This window comes from Lathamus discolor, chromosome 21, assembly GCF_037157495.1.
Source record: "Lathamus discolor isolate bLatDis1 chromosome 21, bLatDis1.hap1, whole genome shotgun sequence".
NCBI classification, from domain to species: Eukaryota; Metazoa; Chordata; class Aves; order Psittaciformes; family Psittacidae; genus Lathamus; species Lathamus discolor.
The window spans coordinates 4441767-4466109 of NC_088904.1; the positions used below are offsets into that span (position 1 = coordinate 4441767).

The 24343-nt window shown below is 50.7% G+C and overlaps 1 protein-coding gene and 1 long non-coding RNA gene across 11 annotated transcripts; one reads left to right on the forward strand and one right to left on the reverse strand.

Annotated features, from left to right (window-relative positions):
- Positions 1-1469: 1469 nt before the first annotated feature.
- On the reverse strand, positions 1470-4922 carry LOC136024473 (uncharacterized). Its single transcript, XR_010616835.1, has 3 exons — positions 4786-4922; positions 2545-2681; positions 1470-2269 (listed from the first exon to the last, which is right to left on the reverse strand). It is a non-coding gene; the product is annotated as an uncharacterized LOC136024473 (long non-coding RNA).
- On the forward strand, positions 3978-23706 carry KLHL26 (kelch like family member 26). Of its 10 annotated transcripts, XR_010616834.1 has the most exons (6): positions 4094-4138; positions 4813-5232; positions 15351-15533; positions 18621-19977; positions 22151-22290; positions 23454-23706. XR_010616834.1 is itself a non-coding variant. In XM_065699817.1 (5 exons), the coding sequence occupies exons 2-5, from the start codon at positions 5072-5074 to the stop codon at positions 22172-22174; spliced, it is 1725 nt and encodes a 574-aa protein (XP_065555889.1). In that variant the 5' UTR covers positions 4094-4138; positions 4813-5071; the 3' UTR covers positions 22175-22778. The 10 variants fall into 10 exon arrangements, 9 of the variants coding, with proteins under 9 accessions (XP_065555886.1, XP_065555892.1, XP_065555889.1 ...); XM_065699817.1 differs by lacking the exon at positions 23454-23706 and having other exon boundaries at positions 22151-22778; XM_065699816.1 differs by lacking the exons at positions 22151-22290; positions 23454-23706 and adding an exon at positions 20643-21559.
- The last annotated feature ends 637 nt before the right edge of the window (positions 23707-24343 follow it).

Consider the following 24343-nt stretch of genomic DNA (forward strand, 5'->3'; position numbering starts at 1 on the left):
CATTCCCTGGGCTTCATTACTTCTTGGAACGCAGACCTCGCTCGCCGGGCCATGAGGGGCTTCGCTTCCCTCCGTGTTTATTTTCGCTGCCGTGTGTTCTTCTGCCAGGTGAGGAGCGCAGCCAAGCTGGTCAGGGGAAGCAGGGATGTATGGTTGCGGTTTGGCTGGGTGGATGGGAATCGGGCTCCCTCAAGTGCTGCGGTGGTGGTGCGGCGCAGCCCCTGCTCACCTCTCCAGGCGCCAGAGCTGTGCCGTTGCCTTCTTGGGGCCGACACATGTGGGTAACGCTGCAGCACGTGCGGAGGGGCTCCGCTGGACCTCGCCGTGGTGAGTGGATGGAGCACAGGGCTCATGGAGGAAGGTGCTCAGATGCTCCCGAGCAGCCCTCACGTTGCTCCTCCTGCTCGCCCTCAGTGCAGGGCGCAGGAATAGCCACGTTACCAGCGCAGGCGTGCGCACACGTGTGTGTTATCTGTCAGCATCACTGCTCCATGGGGAGGGAAACGCTGGCCAAAGAGCCAAGTTGTCTCCATCCCAGCAGGAAGGGGATGCTGCTCAGCCGGTATGTTGTGCCAGACCCTCTGCAGCAGGAGACTGGGGACCTGCAGGGCTGGTCTGCACCCCAGGATGGGTGGGAGACCTCATCCTCCTTGGGTACCACCACAGAGCTGGGGTCTCACGTTCCCTGAGGCTGGTGGTGGTGTCTCATGGAGTTGCCTGTGATGGTGGCAACTGGTAGAGATGGTGCTTGAGGGGAGAAGGAAAGGCTCCGACATTCACCAGCCTCCCAGAAGACACTAATGCCTCAGGGAGCTAAAACATTTCCAAAGCTGAACACAACCGTGGGGAGATGCAGGCAGGGGATCCTGATGGAGTAAAACAAAGGGGAGAAGGAGCAGCTCACACAAGGCCCCGGCTCAGCAGAGCACGCAGACGCACCCGGCCCGCATGCTCAACCCCTCCATGGGCTCACACACTGGCTGGGATTACACAGGGATTAGCAGGGAGCAGCCCAGCAGAAATGAGAGGGGATAACACCAGGCAGAAGCAGGGGCACCGAGAAAGCCCACAGCACCTCCAGAACGCGTGATGGGTGGGAGATGGGGCAGCGTTCCTCACTGATGCTGTGCAGGGAGCAAGAGGCAGGTCACTCCTCCCTAACAACAGCATATAATGAATGGAGAGGCTTTGTGCTGGGGGAAATCTAGCAAGAACTGGGGAAAAATCCCCTCGTCGGCTGTCCACCTCTTCCTCCTCACTCAAACCGCGTGGACCCACAGTGCTGTGAGGAATTCCTGCTCCTGAGGATGGATCGTGAAGGTTGGAGGAAAAGGCAGCGCTGCCAGCTCATGATTTTGTCATTAGTCTCACAGTGTTGGACGCAGATTTTAAAGCCCCAGCTGTGGGAGCCGCGGGATATGCGAGAGCTTAGCTTGCAGTGAAAGGTACATTGCTAGTTCTCGTGGTTTTCTTTTAGGGGGGAGAAGGTGAAAATATGACTCAAATACATCCTGATGGCTTAAAATGAAGACCAGAAAGAATGCAAATAGTTCGGAGTTTACTATTATTTTGGTTTTTTAACCCAGTAAATTAGATTGGATTGTAGGGGCAGCCCATAGCTCTCCACAGTAGGAATACCAGGACTGCCTCGATATGCTGTGTGTGGGATGAATGTATTAAAGTTGTGTGAGTTGCTCAGATGCTGTGCTAACACTGGTTGTAAAAATCACCTTAGATATAAGGCAGGCTTCTTGGGGAAGGGGCTAAGAGCACTCAACAAATAATGAACAGAAATAAAACCAAATATCAAATGGCTCATAAAATCAAATAATAATGGTAACTAAAAAGTTCCTGGATTTGCTGCCAGAGATAAAATCCCATCAGCGGTATGAAATAACAAGAAATACCCCCTTTTGGTTCTTTCCCCACATGACACAAGTCAGCACGCCTGGTCACCAGAGTAGTTATGGAATACATCTTCCTTCCAGCATCTTATAAATGCATTTTTCATGCTTTGAGAGACCTTCTGGGGTTCAATTTAACTGGGATCTGGGGAACATGTGAAAGGCATTTACAGCATGCAGCACAGCCTGGTTTTTCCTGCAGGGGAAGCAGAGGTGTAACGTTCACAGCTCCCATCACCGACCCACCTGGGATGGAGAGGTCGGCAGCGAGTGGGCAGCGGGGCCGGGGTAGCTGTCAGCAGGGCTGCTTTATGGCTGTGCACTTATTGAGCTGAAATGGATGCACTTAAAATATCTGTGTGGACCTAAAAATAATAAAGGGAAAGCATTTATTTTAAACCTTTTTAAGAGCGGGGTGTGCTGCGAGGCCAAAGCAGCCCCAGGAGAAAGCAGAAGGTATCAAATGAAGCAGAGCCAGTGTCTGAGGAAGCAGGATGAGCGCGAGGCGCTGGTAAAGGAGGAGCAGGAGCCTCCAAACACCAGTAAAAGGCACGGTGCAACCGGTGAGGTGCTGGGAGGACTGGGGTGGGAGCCGCGCCGGCAGCAGGAAGGGCACGGTGCTGAAACGCCGATGACTTACAGCATCAGGGCTCATCTGCTGCCTCTCCCGCGTGTCCTCCTGGTCTCCCCGCGCCTCGGCGTGCTGACATCTCCTCTTCTGTGTAGGTCAGGTCTAAAATAACAGGGCCCCGAGGTCCTGGCTGGGGTCTCCATGCGCTGCAGCAATACAAATAGCAAATTAATAAGTCCTTGCTTCCCTTTCTCCCAAAGGTTTTATGAGGCTTAATTAATGAATGTCTGTGAAACGCATTTGGAGCTGGGAATGAAATGTGCTGTGGAAATGCCAAATATTTTTAATGCTCCAGCAGATTTAGAAGGTTTAAATAAGAAAAATACACAGCTTTGCCTCTGAAACAGATTGCTCTCCTTGAAGCAGAGGGCTCCAGAACATGAAGTTTTCATCAGGCTGACTTGAAAGAGTATTTTCACGGCTTTCCAAGCGCGTTTATTCTCATGTACGAACTCCCCCTTCGCCTCATACAGATGTGGACACGGAGGCATGGGAAATCAAAGACATTTCGCCCCGGTCATTGGCAGAGCGATGAGCAATTTCCTGATTCCTGGATGCCCTCTGGACCATCCGCTCTCCAGATGCGTGCCAGCTTTCGGAATTACACGGGCCCCGCGACGCTTGGCCTCGTCTGCGCCAGGCGCTTTGGGAGCGCCGCTGATGCCGACCATGTGTGGGGACGTGGGGTGGCGAAGGCAGCTTTGGCACCGCGGCGGCACAGCCGGAGCGCTGGGCTCTGCCGTGACAGGACTGCACCCTCTGGAGGGTACTGCTGCTCCTGCACGGCGCACTCCCCGCAGTAAAACCCGGTGCGGAACGGGCCGGTTGGAGGTTCCGTGCCCGCAGCCCAGGGCTGGTTGCACACACCATGGTCCCTGCGGCAGGCTTCAAGGAGTCCCACACGAGGTCCCGAGGGAACGGGTGCGATACGGCCATGGGCCGGGCTGGATAACGCCAGCTGGGAGGCTCTGCCGTGGGGAGGCCCGTGGAAGGTCACGCAGCAGTGACACCCCAGAGCTCCTCAGCCATGGGGGGCCGGCAGGCACCCCCAAGTCCCATCAGCCGTGGGGAGGGGACCCCCTCAGCGGCCCCAAGGCCATCGGGTGGTGACAGACCCCCGGGACCCCGCAGTCGTGAGGGGGGTGACGGACCGCCGGGCCCCCCCAGCCATGGGGTGATGACAGAAACCCCCCGAGTCCCTTCAGCCGTGGTGAGGCGACAGCCACGGGAGCCCTCAGCTGAGGGATGGGGCCAGACCCCCAGACCCCCCCAGCCATGGGGCAGCAAAGACCCCTCTGGGCCCCCCCCAGGCAGGAGGGGTGCCGGACCCGCAGCCCCCGTGCCTGCGGGGCAGCGGCAGCCGCGGGGCGGTGACAGGCCGCGGTGGCGGCGGGGCGGCGCCAGGCCCGGCGGGCGCGGAGCGGAGCCGCTCATCCCCGGTGCCGGTGCCGGTGCCGGTGCCGGGCCCCGCCGCGGGCCCCTCTCGCCCCTGCGCCTTTAACGCGGCGGCTCCCGCCGCCTGCAGCCCGGGGCCCGGCGGCGGCGGCGCAGCGAACATGGCGGAGTCCGGCGGGGCCGAGTTCGCCGCGGAGCCGCCGAGCAGGTGAGCGCGGCCCGGGCGCGGCCTGTGCCGGGGGTCCGAGCGCCGGGCGGCGGCGGGGCGGGGCCGGGTGGGCCCGGGGCGGCCGCGGAGCTTCTCCGCCTTCCTCCGGCGCCCACAGGCGCCGCTGGGTTCGGTTGTGCGGCCTTCGTCGGAGCCGAGGCCGCTCGCCGGGGGTCGTGCGGGGCGGGGAGCCGGGGGGGGTGCCCTGGGGGCGGCTCGGCGGCTGAGGGCCTCTGAGGGAGGCATGGAACAACGGCAGGGGTTGGGCTGAAGGGACCCTAAAGCTCCTCCAGCCCCAAGCCCTGCCACGGGCAGGGACCCCTTCGGCTGGAGCAGCTCCAAGCCCCTGTGTCCAACCCGGCCTTGAGCACTGCCAGGGATGGGGCAGGCACAGGACTGTGACAGTGAATAACAGCGCGTCCCCTGGGGGAGGACATGAGGAGGAAGGCTGAGGTTTGAGGGGGTTACTGTGAGCTGCACAGACCCCACCTGCGCTGGGTTTGTACATTAACAGAAACACGGTGCTTTTGGTGGTTTGGACCCATTCTGTTACACGCCGGCCCCTCGCCATCAGTCCCCTCCCTGGGTGCCTGGGTTTGGTTCCTGGAGGGCCCTTTGGGTACCCGGGCGGGTACTGTAGGTGGTACCTGTTGGCAGCGCAGGTTCTGTTCCAGGGCTGTCCTCATGCAGGAGTTCCTGTGCCGGGCAGCGTTCAGTGGTGTTGTCTGCGCCGGGATGCTGTGCTATCAACCTGGCCCTGCACTTCAGAGCATCGTTTAGCCCCGGTTTAACTCTGTGTTTGCTCCTGGGTGTCACGCTGTGGAGAGAGAAGCTCTTACAATCATTGTTGAGCACCGGGGAAGCCTGTCTGAGTTCTCACCTTCTCCATGTGTATATATATATTTATATATACATTTTATTTCCTTTTTCCTAATGACCTCCTGTGTAAACTGTATGCTGTTGCCTGGGGCGTTTCATTTTATCTCTCTGCAGCTCCTTTCCTCCCTGCTCAGCACAGGAGCAGCAGCACAGGAACAACAGTACTCCTTTCACACGGGCGCAGGGCCGCTCGCTCCGGAGCTCCTCGGCGCTGGGTGTGTAGCACTGAGAAATGGAAGTAATTTGTTTGGGGGCTGTGATAAATCACCCGGCGTGGAGCTGCAGCAGCTCTGCTCCCCAAGCTGCAGCTCCATTGCCTTCCCTATCACTGCGTGTTTGTTTTCTTTGTTAGTTTTAAAGTAAAGCTCGCTGCAGTTTGGATGCTGCTGCTTGCTGGTTGTTAGCCTGTTGTAAAGGATGGATGTCTTGGGGACAAACCTGATGGTGGATGTTGGAGACGCTGTATCGGCTGCGTAGGGCAAGAGGGGAATTGCAAGGGTCAGCAGTGATTCCTTGTTAGGTGCTTCCACTTGTGGCTTTTTTGCACTTAGCGAGTGTTTGCTCTCTATGGCAAAAGGACAAAGTCCTCTCCTGCTGTTACACACATGCCATTTTCAGTGGTGCACTCAGACAGCACGGGCTGAATTTCCATCTTTGGAATTGCTACTGCGTGGCTGATGCTGGTTCCTGTGCGTGTGCTGCCTTCCAGAGCCGGGACAGCCTGCCGGGCATCCCGCGCTCTCCTGTGATAAGGAGTGCAAGAGGGTATGCTCCAAAGGCCCTTGACACACTGCTGGCATGAGATAAGGCCATTGCTGTGTGCTGGAAAGCAAACAGCCTAAATCTTCTCATTTGAAGTAAACTTGCCTTCCCTCCCGTCCCCCTTTTTTTCCTTTATGGACAGAACTTCCTGAGTTGCAAATGGGTTTCATGTTTTACTCCCAGCTCTCCATATCATGGAGAGGGAGAGTTTCAGGCTGCAGAATTCACTGTGTAGTACAGTGCTGCTCCTGGAGACAGGCTTTGAGATTGGTGAGTGGGTACAGAGGAAACGGGCAGGTCCATGGGTGTCCCCAGTGAGGAAAGCCCTCAGTGCTTTAGGCAAGGTGTGTGAGCTCTGCTGCGGTGCTGGTGAGGAGCGTTGTACAAAGCAGGGTGGCAGAGATCTAGGAAAACCATCTCAGGTGCTGGAGAGGATGATACCGTGCCGGCCTCTAAGCAGGAATTAATCGGGGTTGTCCAGACAAGCTGCTGAGGAGAGCTGCACGTCTCCAGTAATCCCTTGAAGATAGGCAGGAAGGCAGCCAGGGCGTGTAAACACATTTCAGAACCTCTCTAATGCTGTTACACACTGGTGTGTTGGGTGAAAGCAGTCCCAACTGTCAAACCCAGGATGAATGGTCGAGGGAGACCTGCAGGTCTGCCTTATCCAGAAGTACGTATGTCTGGGTTCGCAGCAAGGGAAAGTTGAGCTGAACTCCCTGACCTTATTCCTTCCAAAGCAAGCAGTGGGAGAGCAGCAATGTACAGGAGGATGGAGTAAAACCATTGGGGGAAGATAATGATAAGGGCTGTGAGTCTGCCTTGCTTTTGTGCTCCTGTGATCTTGCGTAGCTTCACTCTTCAATTAGAGTTCTTCTTTTCTTCCTTCTGAAACCGCTCGGAATTCAGTGTTGTGCAGTTTCTACGTTTCATCCTCTGCCACATGGCAATTTTAAACCAGATTTAGTTGTTGGAGCTGGTAGACGTGGTGTAGATGTTTACGCTGTAAAAATAACTTCTGAGCTGGAGGTTTCATTTAGACCAGAAGTAAATGGTGATTCTTTAAAGGCCTTACCTCCAAGTGTTGTGTAGTGTTCACTGCTTTGGAAGGAAGAGCCCTGCATCACGGAGTGATGGCTCAGGTGTCTTTTCCAGTTTCTCATTTATGTGGAAGAGAAGTGCTGAACTTGCACAGAAATCACTGCCCTTAAGGAAAGCTTTTGCTGCACTTCTGGGGGTCTTGGTTAATTCTGTTCAGGTGAGGTGACACAGAGCTGCTGCAGAACTGAACTGCCCAAGGAGCTGGGAACCATAACGATGCTGCAAGCCTGTTGGAAGGGAAGTGCAGAGGATTTAGGTAAGGGCTAAAACCAGCTGTGGTGGTGAGGTGGTTTCATCCTGGAGCTGAATTGGAGCTGGTGTTCTGATGCCAAGTGCTGGGCAGCTGCTTGCATCTGCTAGAAAACACAGTTCCTTTAGTCTGCAGTGATGGCATAGTGGTGTTGTCTTGTTTCTGCTGTTTCATCACTTCATGTTGTTTGTGCTTGACATCCCTCGCTGCTCCGAGGCACCAATCTGGAGGGTGGAGGTGCAGGGAGAGGAGAGGCGTGTGCAGTGCGCTGCACGCTGGAGTACCTACTCTGCATGTAACTACTCCTGTCGTTTTTATTGCGACACTGCCCAGGCGATGCAGGCTGGTGCCACAGACACAGGCTGGGACAAACGCTGCGCCGAACACCTCGTACTCTGACTGCGAAGTTGTTCCAAGGTGCGGAGCGAAGGGTATGGTGGTCTGGGACAAGGTCCCAGTGGGATTTGCTTGGTGGGGGGAACTCTGCTGTGCTAGAAGCTGCTGGCAGGGCAGGAATGGGCCATCCCAAGCGGGAACGTGTCACAGTGGCAAGGCAGATCCTGATGGATTTGTGGGTGAAAGTGGTGGTGGCTGTGCCATGGATCAGCTTTGTTTCTGAAGGTGAAAACGTGATCGTGGAGCGAGGTGGAGGGAAGCGCAGGGTGGTACCTGGAAGGCTAGCAGCGCTTGGGGCTGGCCCCAGTGTCACTTGGGGTGGCCTTGGTGGCTCTGCTGTGCTTCCCGGCACCACTAGGTGCCTCTCGGCCTTTGCTCAGCGGCTCTGCCACGGGTGCTGCTGCGGGAGCACCCGCGGAGCCACTGCTTCGGCTGGGAAATGATGGTTCTGCTTTTTACACACGCTGCTTCGGGCCAGCGCCACCGTAACTGCCCTCTTCCCAGAGCCGGGGTTGGCGGGTGGCACTGTAAGGTGGGAGACACGTGAAGCTGCTGAAGGCAGCGCTGCCAGAAGGAGTATCCCGTGTGTAAAGAGCTTGTACTGTGGATACACAGGGAAATTTTACGTGGTGTAAAATCCACCGGCCTTTCAGGAGTCCTTTGTGGCTGGGAGCAGCACCGGGCAGCTGAACTCACTGCTGTGATGCTCCCTGTGGCTGCCACAGTCATTTGTATGCTCAGAGTGATCTTTCTATCTGCTCAGTTTGTTCCTGCCACAGCGGCTTTAGGTTTAGGGCTGACAAGAACATAACCACAGTAAGTTTGAGGGGTGGGTAGCATCTTCCCCTTCACAGTCATTGTAAAGACTGAGGCTGTGGCAGGGCAGGGTGTTGTTAGTGATGGGTGATGTGTGTTGCCTGCTCCACTCTGCTGTTGGAGGAGGTTTGGGGCAGGACTGAGAGTGCACCAGGAAAACCCCTGTACAGGACAAGATCCTCTGTGGTAGCTCTGGGTGTGAATAGAGAGAAATGGCAGCTCCTGGTAAAGGATGTGCTCAGCCTGAAGCTTCGTGCCCCTCCAAAACCCTAATGCTGGTAGCAGTGTGCACATTGGGGCTCACAGAGCTTCTTCAGAGCTGCTGAATGAAAAGGACCAAACTGCTCTTCCCCTTGTCCTGGCACTGGCACCACGATGGCTCTGGCTCTCCAATAGGAACATTGTTAAGAATCCTAGAATCATAGGGTAGTTAGGGTTGGAAAGGATCTTAATCCTCTGCCATGCTTTTTCCCTTTCCCCCACCCCAATCTGCCCCAGGTACAGCATGTACTGACCAGTCCCACACGTGAAACTCCATGAGGTAGCACAGAGCTTAATGTGTGCAGATATTTCACCTTCCACGTTTTTGCTGCTCCAGTGCTCTGTTTGACAAGGCCAGCTTCTGACACACATCCAGCTTCATTAGCGCTTTTAGCAGAAACCAAATTCCTACCTCCTTTGGCTTGCAAACAACCTCCCATTGAAGGCTGGGAGCAGAATGTGTTTGTGTGTGTGTCTGCTGAGCCCTGTGTGAGTCCAGTTCAGAGAAAGGAAAACAGGGATTTGGAAATGTGTCTGGGACTTCTGTGGGGACCACAAAGTAATATTTAAAGAAAAACTCAATTGAAAAGCCTCTTGCTTCACCTTGCTCTCTTACCTTTGGTTACAGGGTTGCCTTGGTGCCAGCTTGGGAGAAGTAGGAGGCAGATAAGCAAATAGCGGGATTAGTAGGACCTGGTTCAGAAAGCACTTAAACCCGAAGCATTAAGGTACCTCCTGGCTTCTGTGAAATGTGGCTTTCATTGCTGGTTCACTAAGGCAAGGCTGAATCAGGCAGTGGAGGGTGTGGGAGCCCTGTGGTGCCCAGTCCCATCCCAGTCCATCTTCTGAGACTCCAGTTCCTTCTTTGTGAGAGGGAGAGACCTGTAATAGAGATACAAAGGATTGGTTTGTTGGGCATGTAACTCTCCTGCAGTTTTGAGACTCAAAGTGTTAAAGACAAAAGCGGAGACTTCTGAAACTTCACTATTCCGCTTCAGGCGTTTTACAGACCACTTTTTCCTCCACAAAGTGTTGCTCTTTCTAAAACTCAGACCCATTTATAATCTCTTTATTTGAGCACTCCAAATTGCTTTAGTCACTTTTAGGTAGAGATATTAGTCTCAGGCTTTTTACTTGTATTTATTGCCTTGGATGAAAGAGAGGGTGTCAAGAGAGGAAAATGAGAGGAGGCAGAGGAGAGAAAAAGGAGAAATTAAGGGAAGGAGGTGGAAAAGGGAACAAAGAACTCGATTACATCGTTTTGCTCACATGTCTTCCCTCAGGGTGATGATGTTTCTCTGGAAAACATCCCCTTCACTCCATGTGTTAATATTTAATTAGCTGCTCAGCATTAAGGGCTTATTGTTGGTGCTAATTTGGATGGGGAAGCGATGGTAGATGTTTCTGAGGGGGTGCTGGTGCCAGTCGTGCTGCTGGGCTGTAAGTAGGTTATGAGGGCAGGTATTTTAAGTCTCACTGCCTGGCAGCATCTGCTCTTCCTTGCACCCAGACTTCAAGGAAACCTCCTAAAGGGGTGCAAAGGCCACAGGACCGTGTCCGGAGCTCCTGGGAAGAGGTTGTGAAGCAGCAGATCTGCAGGAAAGAGCTTGGCCTTTTCCAACTCCCGTAATGTTCGTTAGTGTGAGGTGCTGGGAACTCATTTTCATCATTTGGGCATGTGATATAAAGCCTCAGGATCTGAAATATTATAGTAACCATGGCTACCAGTGACTTATCTGAGGGAGTTTGACTTTTGTTTTGATTTTAAGTGTCTTGATTGTAGTTTAAAAATCAGAATCTGAACGTGTTTTTTACTTAGGCATGAAACTAAAGGCACTAAATGATTTGCATTATTAAAATATCTATAATGCTACCGTTCAAAAGTTCTTAAAGAAGGCCCTTAATATTCATACCCTATGTGCTAAATAAAGTTACTCTTCAGCTTTATGTTAGTTCTGCAGCTCTCACCATAGGAAATCTCCTGCAGGCTAGAGCGCTCCGGAGGTGCCTTGCTGGCTGTTTTGCAATCCCAAATCCTTTGTTTCTCCCCAGAAAAGCTGTGGCTCTCCGTGCTCCGTGCATGTGAACACACACATGCTGCTGCTTTTCCTCCCTCCTCTTCTGCACCCCAGCCATGCCCCGTGGGGTCCTACCTTTAGAGCCTGTGTTTACTGCAGAGGCTGCTGCTGGAAGTTTGCCCTCTTGGAAACCCTGCCAGCCCCTGAGCCTCTCCTGTGTGAGAAATCACCAAGCACCACCTGTCTGGAGAGTGGGAACACGTGGCTGGATGCTGGCAGGGATGCTGAGCTGGGATGGAGAGCCAGCCCCGCTAGCACTGACCCATCCCTCCCTCCAAGGAGGACCACGTTATACCAGGAGGAAGAGGACAGGCAGTTGTCTAGCAAAGGATTCAATCACTGAAAGGTTCTCATCTGGCCTGGTGTAATTCTCTCCATTTGTGCTTGTGCAGTAGTTGCAAACATGCTGAAATAATGCAAACATGCTTGGTAAGCCTTTAATTCCAGCTTTGATGTTTTTAATCATCAGGACAGATTTGGTAAAAATGATTCATTAGCTTGAAACGCATCTGGGATGACACGTGATGTTGTGGGGGATCCAGGAGGCAGAGGCAGGGGACAGTTGTTCTTTGGGATGTTACTTTGTGCCTCATCTGAACTGATTCTTGTAGTATGGCCCTTCAACACCTCTCAGCCCATCAGCTTTAGAGGCCTCTTGGGCACTCAGCCCTGCCTTCAGGTGCCTCCTTTCTGCATCTGTTTCTGGTCAGAACTCAAGCAGCCCTGGCTCAGAACATGCCAGCTAAGGATGTGGTCAGCGTGCTCGGGGCAGGGATGAGCACATGCCCAAGCTGCTGCAACAGGTGAGCAGCAGAAGGAGAATTTACTGGCCTTGTTTGCCTCCCCTGCCTGCTGTCTGCCACTCCTTTAACCCTTGCTTTAACATTTGCACAAGCCTGCAGTGTGTGTATGGATTTGGGTTGGTTTTCCTCAAGCTGAGGTCACATACACCGTGCTGAATGAACTCTTACCCTGCAGTGACTGGAGAGGATTGAAAGCAATCTGGCTTCAGAGCAGCAGCTTGGAGACAAATCCCCAATCCCATTACTTGATTCCTGGTAGTCCCTTTTTGAAAATCAGGTAACAGTGATGCTACCAGTCTTTGAAGCTGCTACCCAAAACACATCACTCTTTGGAATCCATATGTCTGTTGAATTCCAGCTGCCCTCACCATTCGCATGATGGATGCAGTGAATATAAAGACACCTTTCACTGCTACAGTGATTTCTATGTGGAAAGTGGGATTTCTGTTCCTGTAAAGTCACCTTTATACCAACATGTTCATGTTAGAGGCCCTGATCATGTAAACATTTTCAGATCCCCTTCCCCTCTGAATCCTATGGGATGTGCAGTGGAAATGCAGCTTGATGTGAATGATTTTTATGCTTTACACTTTTCGAAGGGTAGATTTGCCTGGATGCAGGCAGACACACTGGACCCTGCTCCAAGCTGTTGTGCTCAGTCCCTGCCAAAGGATGCTCCAGCCACAGAAAACACCACACAGCTCCGTCGCGGGGGAGGGGCTCCTCTCAGTGCTGTCCTTTTGAGGACAAAGACTGATTCCCAAGGAAAATTCCAGAAGCTCTCCATCAGAAAGGGAAGGAGTGGAATAAACACTTTGCCACTGTTGTGCGATGGAAGGCTTTTATCTTGAAGGCATGTTCTGAACTGCTGAGGAGCCCATGCGACTCTTCCCAAAGTTTGTCTGCTGGAACAGATTGTTAAGCAACAAGTACACACCATATCCAGATCCCGACTGAGATAGGGACAGCCACACAAAGGCGCTTTCACATGTTCAAGGCTTCCCTTTGTGCTTTATTTCTGTTAAATCTCTGACATCCAACTGCTGCTGCTCTTCTTCCTCCCTTCCCAAAGGAGCAGGAAGCGAAGCCATGCAGCAGAGTGCATGTACCCTGTGGCACAGAGCCCATCCGGAGCCAAGCCTGCTTTTATCACAAGCCCCTTTATACCAACCACACTCCACACAGCGCTTGCTGCTGGTTTCTCACCTCTCCTTCTCCCACATTGTTTTTTGCAAAGTTTCCTCCTTGATTTCTCAAACTTTGTGTGGATTTTATTTGCCTTTTGTGTTTCTTCTAAAAATTCTTCTTGTTTTCCAGCCTGAAGACTGGACATTATTAATGCTTTGCTTCTTGGGCTTCCCCCCCCGGAGGATTCTGTAATCCTTGGATCCTTTTATTTTATACCTGTAAACAGACAAAGGAACTAGTGCAGGGAGTTTTTCTGGGGTAGCTATTCACAATTACCTATTGAAATGAATCACACATGCAAACATGTTTATTCCAGCACAGAAATATCCACCCGGCCACATTTAGTCCTCCATCTATTTTAAACTTACACTATGGTTCTTAACAATGCTTGTAAAACTTAATGGGAAAAAGCTAAACAGAGGACTACTTGTTCAGGTCAAGTTGTCTGAAGAGGAACCTGCGCTGGGAGGGTTGTGGGTCTGGTGGAAGCAATCCTGTATGGGTAAAGCTTTGCGTTGGGAACAGGAATATTTCAAATGGGTATGAAAAAAGTGCTGAAGAAGATTCCCATGAGAAAGATCCTGTGGGAGATGAAGTCTAATGCAGTTACGGTGAACTGAGGAGTCACCATCTCCAGGTGAGCTCCGGAGCTGCCTGTGTCCAGCATGCAGCAGAACGGGTTTGCTCAGTGAATGATGCTGTGCTCAGAGGCAAGATCTTTTCCATGCTCAGGCTCTGTGTTTCCTCCTCTCACTCCAGCGAATCAAAGCCATTGTTCCAGTGAGGAGAGTAAAATGAGTTTGACGTGATGAATATTCATGTGCTCGCTCCTTCCAATCCCTTTCCTCATTCGCCATGGAAGAGCTGGAGTGGATAGTCACTTCTTGGCTCGCGGAGTCATGGATAAAGGTCTTGTCAGCAACTGACTTTTTGCTAATCCTTTTCATTATAGGAAGGATGTTACAGCTGGGCTCCAGTTTCTGAACTAAGACTTGTTAGTATGCTTTGACTTGAAGGCAGGAGTTTCAGATCTGTGCTACAAGAAGCACAGTGTCTGGTACCAGGCATCCCAGTATGAATTTTGAGGCACGTCCTCAAGCCTGAGTTTTGAAACAGGCTGCAGAGATTCACTATCTGCATCCTGCAGCATCCCAGAGAGCTCTGGAGCTGCTCACACAAAGTGCCTGCCCTCTGGGTGCTCTGATGAACATCACAGATTTCCCCTAACCCGCCTCTTCTTAAAGCTTGCAGGAAATGACAATCCGATAAGTTGGGCAAGCGGCAAGTCCTGTCCATTGTTCCTTATTGTTTGAGGATTGTTTACATCCCCTTTTTTGTTATCCCATCTCCCTGACTCTTCTCTGACCTCGCCTACTTGTGTTGTCCATTGTGTGTGGCTTTTGTTGTTGTTTAGGTGGTGAACCTTTAGGGACAGTTGGTAGCACATGATGGGATCATACAGCCCCGAGCACGCCGGGACCCAGGCTCTGCGCTATTTTGTTTGGCTTTGTTTGTATATTCTACTGATAATAATAATAGTAATAATAATACTACCCTTTAAGTGCAGCACTCTCTCACTGTGGACTTGGGATCAAGTAATGCAGCTTTCCAGATTCGGAATGATCTGTTTGGGATTATTTATGTCATGCTTCCATAACATATTTCCTAAAATGCAGCAAGCAAATAGCAGGATGTATCCAAAACCATCAACCCCATTCTGAATACCGCTGCTTGTGTGTGTTTTCTTCCTCGGATCTTGAGCCTGAAAAGTAGTTCAGAGTTGGACCAAATTTGCCAATGAATTTAGGATTTCATGCTTCTGTGGGTGTGAATAGGCCCTGCTTGGTGGGATGCCTGTTTTGGGCAGGGCAGGTTGCCCCATTGTTCCCTTGCTTGGGAAATCTGCAGCATAACTGTTGTTATTTTCAGAGGAGCACAGAACATCCAACAGATCTCTTCCACTTGTGCGGAGATGCTGCTGACATTCACCTCCGAAGGCAGCCTTCTCACTGACAAGTGCATCTGAGGCCGAGTGGATCCAAGAATGATGCTCTGCCTTGGGGAACATGTGCAAGAGGCTTTGGGAAAACCAAGGAAATATTTACTCTGGGAGGGGACTGTTTACAATGCAGTTCAAACAGCTGACGTTATTTAGAGCAGCCAGTGCTATGTAATACTTTGCTTTTGCTCTTCTCATGAGGGTCCAGCATAAGGCCAGAACCCAGTAGGGCCAACAGGGCTGTCCTTGGACAGCACAGAGTATCCAACAGCTGCAGGCAGGAGAGGTGCTGAGAAGAATAAGCAACTGTGACTCAGTCTGGTGGTTGAAGTCAGGGCCAGGGTGGGCTCTGGGGTAGTTGTAGAGTGGGGACACCGATGTCGGTTGGAGGTTTTGGCCTCGCTGGCTGGTGTCTGGATGGTCTCTGAAGGCCACATATGCTGCAGCATGATGGGTTGTCACTGATGGGAAAGGGTAATGTAAAAATCTGGAAGTCTCTTTTGTGCTGGGAGAAGAGAATACAACTGAGGTACTGATGTCATGATGTTCTGTGTGGCTGTTGAGCTGGGAATTTGTGTTCAAACTGCTTCACGTTACAGAGCTTCCCCAGCATGCTTTGTAGGTATACCACATATTGTTTTAATTTAAAACCAGCCTGTCTCTCTTGTTCTGTTTTTAGCATGGCTGACAAGAACAGCACCCTGAAATGCACGTTCTCTGCTCCTGGCCACAGCACCACTCTACTGCAGGGACTGGCCTCACTCCGAGCTCAGGCTCAGCTGCTTGATGTCATCCTCACTATAAATAATGAAGTGTTTCAGGTTCATAAAGTTGTCTTGGCTGCCTGCAGTGACTATTTCAGGTGAGAATCTGACAGGAAAGCAGGCATTTCTACCTTTCCCATTGGTTTTCTGTTTCCCCATCCTCCCCCACCCTAACCCTTCCCACCACACCCCAAAATCACCCCCATGCACAACCTTTTGGGGGTCTGCTTTGCCCCACAGAGGTGGTGGGATTACCTGCAGGCACATGGAGCCAGTTCCTCTGCATGCAGAGGAGGTGTGTTCGGCTGCAGCTGCTGGGCCAAGATGCAAGTTCAAGCCCGGGTCCTGAACCCTCCTGGTAGGTGCTGCTGAAGAAAGGAGCGTTTGCCTTGGAGCTACCTGAGGTGATTTCCAAGAGGGCTCTGAAATGAGTCATCTCATTGAATGATGGTGCCTGCTGTAAATACTCTTCTGTTGTCTTTAAATACCACTGACCTGTCCACAGTGATTACTGTTCACAGGCTGAAGAGTGTGAAACGTTTTGGGTGTGCGTTCTCCAGAGCCCCAGGAGATAGAGGAGAGTTGTCCCATCCTGTGTGGGTAGAAAACTGAAGCACAGAGATGAGTGTTCTCAGCAATTAATGCAGAGTGAGACAATGGCAGAGCAGGAACTTTGGTCTTAAGCAAAAAATACGTATTCATCCATCTTGCATCTGTAAAGCTCTTTTGTAATGGTTCTTTGGCATGGAATGACTTCTCTGTTGAATTAAGGACCTTTCCTGGCAGCACCAGGAGCAGTGTCAAGCGAGGGGCATGCTGGAGGCAAAGGGTATTCGGGAAGGTTCAGCAGACTGCTTGACCTGAGGGTTGTTTGAGACTGCAGGTCATAGCAGGTACGGGTGGAGAAGGGCTGTTCAATGGGGTTTGCAGTCCCTCACCATGTAGGTTCCTTCCTGACCTGAGCAGAAAGTGTGTGCTGAGCAGGTAACCACAAGCAAGGGACTTCAGTGTCCCTTGGTGTATTTCATGCATCCCTTGGTCCGCTTCTTCAGCTGCTCTGATGATGTCTGTCTCCTGTACACACATATTTTCTAGGCTGTTCCCTTCTCTCTCCCTTTGGTAACATAAACCCTCTAAGCTTATCACTCTCCCTACTAGGCATGCAATTAACCATGGAGCTGATCTCCCACCAAATGCTAATAGCACTATTTGTATTCATAAATGCTGTATGCAGTGCCACTGCTAGTGTGTTTTCCCTGTCAAAATGTAATTGCTGAGTAGGTTTCTTGTTATAACTTCTGTGGTGCTAAGGAAGGTTGTCCTGGGGAACAATGGCAGAATAATCTAGCTTTTGAAAATACTCTAGTTCTATGCAGAGAGGGAGGGGAGGAAAAGAGTGAAATTGAGGCCTTTATATAATAATCAGCATTTTAGAACCGTAACGCTTCTTAAAGGAATTGCATTCCACTTTGTCTTCATCGTGGCAACAATAATGCTTCTCCTTCTGCATGCTCAGCTCTGTGTAGCTAATGCACGAGCACACATGTGTCTGCACACCCCTTGAGGCGAGGGATCAGGGCAGCGTGCTGTTCTGGGACATGGGATACACAGAGGGATTTAGCAGAACGCTCTCATCTGCTGTATGGACAAATAATTGTGAACAGGATTCCTGGTCACCCGGTTACGGAGAGCTGATTTCATATGCAGGTATTTCCTCATTTAGGTCATTTAGGATTTCTTGGGTTTATGCTGGACGGCGGCAGGTTTGGACAGGAAACTTGGAACTCCTGTCTTGTGACAGTGTTCCCAAGATATTCCTTTATTCCTGTATCGTTGCAGAAGGGCAGGGTCCGTTCAGCATTTTTTCTGCCTAACTTGCACCTTAGAGTCACCACAGCTTCCTAAAGCAGCAATAACGACACTGCCCTTCAGAATGGATTTACCTTTCTGATGGAAGAGAGTGGGTTATCCATGGAAAACCCAGTTCCAAATGTGCAGGCAGCTGCCAGCAATTCAGAAGGTCTTTGTGTGACAGCCTGCAGCCTTGCTGTGGTGTGTACACGATGGCAGTGGCTGCTGCAGCTCCCTGGAGCCGGTCTTCCAGCAGCCTGCTTTAACTTCGGCTTCCCCCAGAACTGCTCTGCTACTGCTTGTCCAATGCTACCCAGAGCACAACCATTGCCCCCGAGCTACCCATCTGTAACAAAACCTGCTGAAATTGAATGTCACTGTATTAAATCCCAATGTGCAGTTGTGTCCCCATCACGCCCGCAGGCCCCGGTGCTGGGAAACGCAGCACTGCTCCAGCAGCGTGGTTTATGAGATGTCTGCGTCAGGCCCTGGCGTGGTATGTGCTTCCTGTGGAATTTAGAAGCCTCCCAAGGAGGTGATCTCGGGCCTAATCTCTGCGTGGCCTGGTCAACTGATGTGCTTGCAGCTGTGCTCGAACAGAATCTTGTTTTTCTGCTTGTTTTCTAATTGCCTGCTAGCCCCCTGCCGTCGTGCTGCAACATGACAGAGGATTCTGAAGTGGCTGCTACTCCTATTTCCCTGTTTACTTAACGTGCTGGGGTTGAACCCTGGAGGGGAGGTTCTCTTGTGATTACCATTAGATGTGTTGCATCTGCAATAGCTGGATTTCATAGCCAGCCTAGGATAGAACAGGCTAAGTGATGGCAGTGCCGCAGGCAAGCTCAGAAGGGTCACTGACCTCCTAAACACAGGTTATTCCTTCTTTGTGCTCACACTTCCTGAACACTGGAACTCTTTAGGGTCTGGTTACCAACCTCTGCTGGTGCAGATCCCATGGTCTCCTTTGGTTGTTGAGTATCATGGATTCCTTGCTGTCCAGAATATTGCACTCCTTGCTCTGGTAGCTCTACCCACTTCTTGAAGCTTTGTCATGTGGTCCACTCTTAATTATGCTGCCACAGGATTGAAAACTGTAACTTTCTGATAGCTGAATATTACTTCTCAGTGCAGTGTTTATGCAAGCTTTATGTAAGAAACTGCATACTCTTAATTCCTCCTGCCTTTTAGCGATTTAGCCTTGATTTATTCCCCTCCCTCCCCATCCTCCCTGAGGGAATCAGTATGGTTTAAAAGAATAAAATACAATTCTGAAGTGATGCATCATTTTACCTGTATTTAAAAGGGGGTGAAATCTTTGTGTTCTTGACCCCCAGGGCAATGTTTGCAGGCGGGATGAGAGAAGCCAGCCAAGATGTGATTGAACTGAAAGGTCTATCTGCAAAAGGACTGAAGCACATTATAGACTTTGCGTACAGCGCCGAAGTGACTCTTGATCTTGACTGCATTCAGGATGTGCTGGGAGCTGCTGTCTTCCTCCAGATGGTGCCTGTCGTGGAGCTCTGCGAAGAATTCCTGAAGTCTGCCATGAGCGTAGAAACATGTCTCAATATTGGGCAGATGGCCACCACCTTCAGCCTCGCATCCTTGAAGGAATCAGTAGATGCATTCACTTTCAGGCATTTCCTCCAGATCTCTGAGGAAGAGGATTTCCTCCACCTGCCCCTGGAGCGCCTTGTTTTCTTCTTGCAGAGCAATAAGCTGAAAAGCTGCAGTGAAATAGATCTCTTCCGTGCCGCTGTCCGGTGGCTGCAGTATGACCCAACCCGCCGTGCCAACGCCAGCCAGGTCCTCTGCCACATCCGCTTCCCGCTGATGAAGTCCTCGGAGCTGGTAGACAGCGTCCAGACCTTGGACATCATGGTGGAAGATGTCTTGTGCCGGCAGTATCTGCTGGAGGCGTTCAACTACCAAATCCTGCCCTTCCGGCAGCATGAGATGCAGTCCCCTCGCACCACCATCCGCTCGGATGTCCTGTCCCTCATCACCTTCGGTGGCACTCCCTACACCGATAATGACCGCACTGTGAGCTGCAAGGTCTACTACCTGCCGGATGCCAGCGTGCGGCAGTTCAAGGAGCTGACGGAGATGGAGGTGGGCAGCAGCCACTCCTGTGTAGCCGTGCTCGACAACTTCGTCTACATTGTTGGAGGGCAACACCTGCAGTACCGCAGCGGGGAGGGAGCTGTGGACATCTGCTACCGCTACGATCCGCACCTGAACCAGTGGCTGCGCATCCAGGCCATGCAGGAGAGCAGGATCCAGTTCCAGCTCAACGTCCTGCACGGCATGGTGTACGCAACCGGTGGGAGGAACCGCTCGGGGAGCCTGGCCTCTGTGGAGAAGTACTGCCCCCAAAATAATGAGTGGACCTACGTGTGCTCCCTGAAACGCAGGACGTGGGGGCACGCGGGAGCCACGGTAGGAGGCAAGTTGTACATCTCAGGTGGGTATGGCATCTCGGTGGAAGACAAGAAAGCCCTGCACTGCTACGACCCCACCGTGGATCAGTGGGAATTTAAAACCCCGATGAATGAGCCCAGAGTTCTGCATGCCATGGTCAGTGCAAATAGCAGGATTTATGCTTTGGGAGGCCGCATGGACCATGTTGACCGTTGTTTTGATGTTTTGGCTGTGGAATATTATGTGCCTGAAACAGACCAATGGACCACGGTGAGCCCGATGCGCGCGGGGCAGTCGGAAGCAGGCTGTTGTTTACTAGAAAAAAAGATTTATATTGTAGGAGGGTACAACTGGCATCTGAACAATGTCACCAGCATTGTGCAGGTGTATAACACTGAAACTGATGAATGGGAAAGGGACCTACATTTCCCAGAGTCTTTTGCTGGGATAGCATGTGCTCCCGTTATCCTGCCGCAGGGAATGACCCAGAGATAACTCCGTGCGACGGCGTCAGCCCGTGAAATCGCCTTGTGTTGCATGTGATCAGATGCTGTGGTGTTCCTTTGTTGTTTGCAAATGGTATTGTGCATTTTGTGGGTGAGGGAAGGAGAAAAATAGCTTGTGTTCCCTCCTCCATAAAGTCCCTCCTCCTCTTCTGTAGTGTTCTGGCAAGCGTGTTCCATCAGAAGCACTTGTCAGCTAGTTAGACTTAACAGATGTTACAGCTGGAAAAAGCTTTTCTCTTCCTTTTTTTTTTTTTTCTGGTTGGATGGGGGGTGCATTTTGCCAACTTTTCATATTTGTAACAATATTCCACATTGCAAACCATGGCCAGCTCAGGGGGCACTGGGGACGGGGGGATGTTCAACAGAGTTCAGGTGTGATTTTTGTATTAATAGCTCCAAACATGGATGTTGCTTCTTTGTTTTTTTTAGCAAACAAACAAACCAAAAGCTGTAAACCACACTGACCTCCAGAAGCAATAACGGGACAGTGGGAGCTCCAGGAGCTCAGGTGCTTGGATCAGGAAAGCAGATTCTTGCTTTTCAAAGGTGACTTTTTGGGTTTCTTTCCCCTTTTCAAAGAGGAATACTTAGCCCTGCACACCTCTGGTCTCCGTTGGTTCTTCACTGGTTGGATCACACTGCAATTCCAGATCCCTTCCTCACCCCCTCCAGACAGCAACATGATCCTCTAGTCCAGAAGTTCTCCCTTACCTGGGGCATTCAGCGTTTGCCACACTAAAGCCATGTCAATAGCTGGATTATGTACAAATGAGCAGGATTCTTTTCCTTATGAGTGCCAAGAATTTGGCTGCCCTGGCAATAAGAGCTGCAGCTGCTCAGCTGGGCTGAGCCCAGGGAGCACCCAGAGGCTCTGGTTTGGGTCCTGCTGCCTTTGCCTTGCCACCAGTACGTATTCATCCAAACTCCTTTTGTACAGGAAAAGGGGTGGGTGCTACTTCTTCAGAAGCTTGAAGGTTTTCTCCCTTGACTTGTCAATAAGCTACTCGGCATCGTAATGTGATGGAAGTCAAAGTGGAATGGGGTTTGTTGTTGTTGTTGCCAGTGGGTATTTTAAATGAAGAGATTAATTTGAAGATGACTGTCATTTTTGTGACATCTGTGTTTGCTGCACAGAGTTCGGTTCCTTCCTGAACTTTCCTCCAAGCCATTTTTTCTAATTCATTTGACCAATTAATAAATGGAAGGTTTCTCCTTTTCGAGGTTTTCTGTTCCAAGGGCTGTGTTTGTACCCGGACAAGTCTGATTTCGATGTATGCAGCCTTCTTTTTAGACAAACTTGCATTCTGCTGTTGAATAAATACTGTGCTGTAACCCTTTAGAGACAATTATGTAACGTCTGTTTTGCTTGAGCAGGCCTGTGTAAAGCATGAGCTCCATACCTCAGATTCACACAAAGACATTTAATAATGAAATCAAAGCACCTTTGGCTATGGTGCGGGGAGGAGACATCCTCTCTCGGTTTAGAGTCTAAATTTAGGAGAAAACAATGCAGTTTCATCTGCTCCTATCTGTCTGCTGGTTTGCGATAATAAATCCATGGAAGGTGCTCGTTGTTGTGTGCTGGAGGCTGTGCTCCAGCTCTCAGGCAGTTAATTCACTCCATTCTCTGTTCGTTCGGTCTGGCGCAGAAGCGAGAAACGCTGTACAACAGCCTTGGCAGATCAAGCAAGTTTTGAAGGGATGACATGTAACTCGATACAAGCCTCAAAGTTACAAAATAATGCATTTTCCTTTGTTTTAATGCTTCCATGTGTTTATTAAAAGGGTATTTTCTTAAGGTAGTAACAAATGGGACGTTACGCGCTTTCCTGTTTGTCAAATATGATTAATCCTCTTCTGAGTGTGTCATTCCTTCATCATTGCCTTCCTGAAATCCTTGAGTATTCTTCTCTATTTCATTTAATTTTTCTTATCAGAAGGATTCCTGTGGCAGCTGTTGATGCTTTGGGGGTTCTCTCACAGAATGGGCAGCTCAAGTGCTCATGAGCCACATCAGAACCGGAGAACCCCGCAGTGACCGGAGGGGGCATCTCTTCACAAGGAAGCTGCTTCTGAGGTACGTGTGTGTGTGTGTCGGGGGGTAAAGAGGGGAAAAGGAAATGTCCTTGAGAACGACGAGGCAGTGTGTTTGGGCTCAATGTTAAGGTCAGCCTTGCAAAACAAAACCTAACCTTTGTATCATTCCTTTCGGAATGGTGGCTCTGGAGATGGGAGGATTCCCAAAGCTGTTCTGGAACTGTACTGAATAAACAGACCGTCACCTGCTGTGCAGCAAACCAGCCTGGAACGAGCATTCCCAGTCCCTGGCACTGCGGAGCAGGAGCTGGGAAAGGCTTCCAGATTCTTTCACCGTTGTGGCAGAGCACTGCCGCTCACCACCTCTCCCTGCTACTGGAATGTTCTTTTTATAGCAATATAAATAATTATTTTTCATAATGTTAGCTGGAAATATTCTAGCTGTTCTAAATTTAGCAGAGACTGACTAAAATACTCGTGGCAGTGTGTATCATCCCCATTGATAATAAAGTTTGTTTTGCCCTCTGAGGTACGTGGCTCTGGGCTGGTCTGTGCAGAACCTCTCTGTTAGCTGGAGAGTAACTGGGTTTGATTCTTTAGCTTTATGGCAAGAGGGGTTTCACATAAATACCTCCAGCTCCTTGGCTGGGTTGGAGAGAACCCTTCAGAGGATGCCCCACATGACAAGGGGACAGGGCTTCTCTCTTCAGAGTGAGCAAAGGCAGATAAATGTCTGATTGCACTCGGAGTCAGTCAGTAGTCTCAGGACAGCAATAAACGTTATTGGGGTAAACCTGATTTGGTACATTCTAAAATACCCTTGAACAGATGGGGAGCAGTAAAAGCCCAGCATCACTAGTTCTAGGTATGTGCAGAGTATGCATGTCCCATTAGGGACTCCTGTCATGGCCAGGATAATAGCTTCTGTCTTCTCTGATGTTTTATGGGCCTGAAATTGTACTTAAAACTATAAAGCAAGCAAGCACTGGAGCTTTTGGCAGGGTGCAGACTAGCCGGAGATTGGGAATGTCTGCATCCTATTAATGGTGTCATTGACCCTCTTCCAGAGGGTCTGTCGGCTCGGCAGTCCGACTGTCATTCCTCCCTATCCTTAGAACCGTGCTAATTCCCACAGACGTGTCCTCGCACTCGCACCGGGGTCTGGGAAGTTGAACAGCAGCAGAAAATCCCTTTGATTTACAGGGAATGCAGGCGCTGCCTCCAGCTCCTTGTGCCCTGGTGTTGCTGGAAAGTGACGCTGTGCAGGAGAAGTGCTCGGGACCTCTTGCAAGCCACATCAAACCTTGTCAGACGTTTCCACTTCCATGGCTGTGATAAGGTCTTTAGTTGCCGAAACTCCGCAAACTTTTGGGCCATTTATCATGCTGGGCTTATTGAAGCCAGACTGCTGTCAGAAGAAATAAAACATGTTCCCCAGTGCAATTCTAATTATGATTTTTAGCCAGTTGTGTAATGTGCAGAACTTTATTTACAATAAATCTTCCAGTTGCTCGCATAAATGAATGAGATTTCATCGCTTGTGACTCGAGCACCAGGAAAAGTGAATGTGGCTGAATAAATCCAGAGTTTGTCCTGGGTGTGTTGGCATGTCAGGTCAGCCCTGCCTTGTGCAGAGGGCTCAGCTATCTTGAGTTTCACCTGGGAGCATCTATATATCACACAGACATCTCTCCCTTGCAGTTAGTTTTTTACAGAGACAGCTTAGATTCTCCTCTGCATTTTAATGGTGAGTAGGCACAGGAGCATCCCACAGACTCCTGAACTTTTGTTTCTCTTTCCAAACTGAGCTCCAGTAACACAACTTTGGCACTTTTCAGTTGCATATTTCAACTTTAGGTAGAGTTTCACAGAGGAGTTTTAGAATTCATTTGTGGGGCAGGTACAATTTCATCTGCTCCAACACTGAATGTTCCATAAAGTGAACACAGAATGTGCTTTCTGCTTGGAAACAGCTGCTGGTTCAGCTGCACAACCTGAAATCAGCCTCTTGATTGTGAGACAAAGGGTAAAGCTGGAGCAGGGAGCAAGGGGCGGGGGGGCTGCAGGAGGGCAGCACCAGAGCAGTGTCTGCA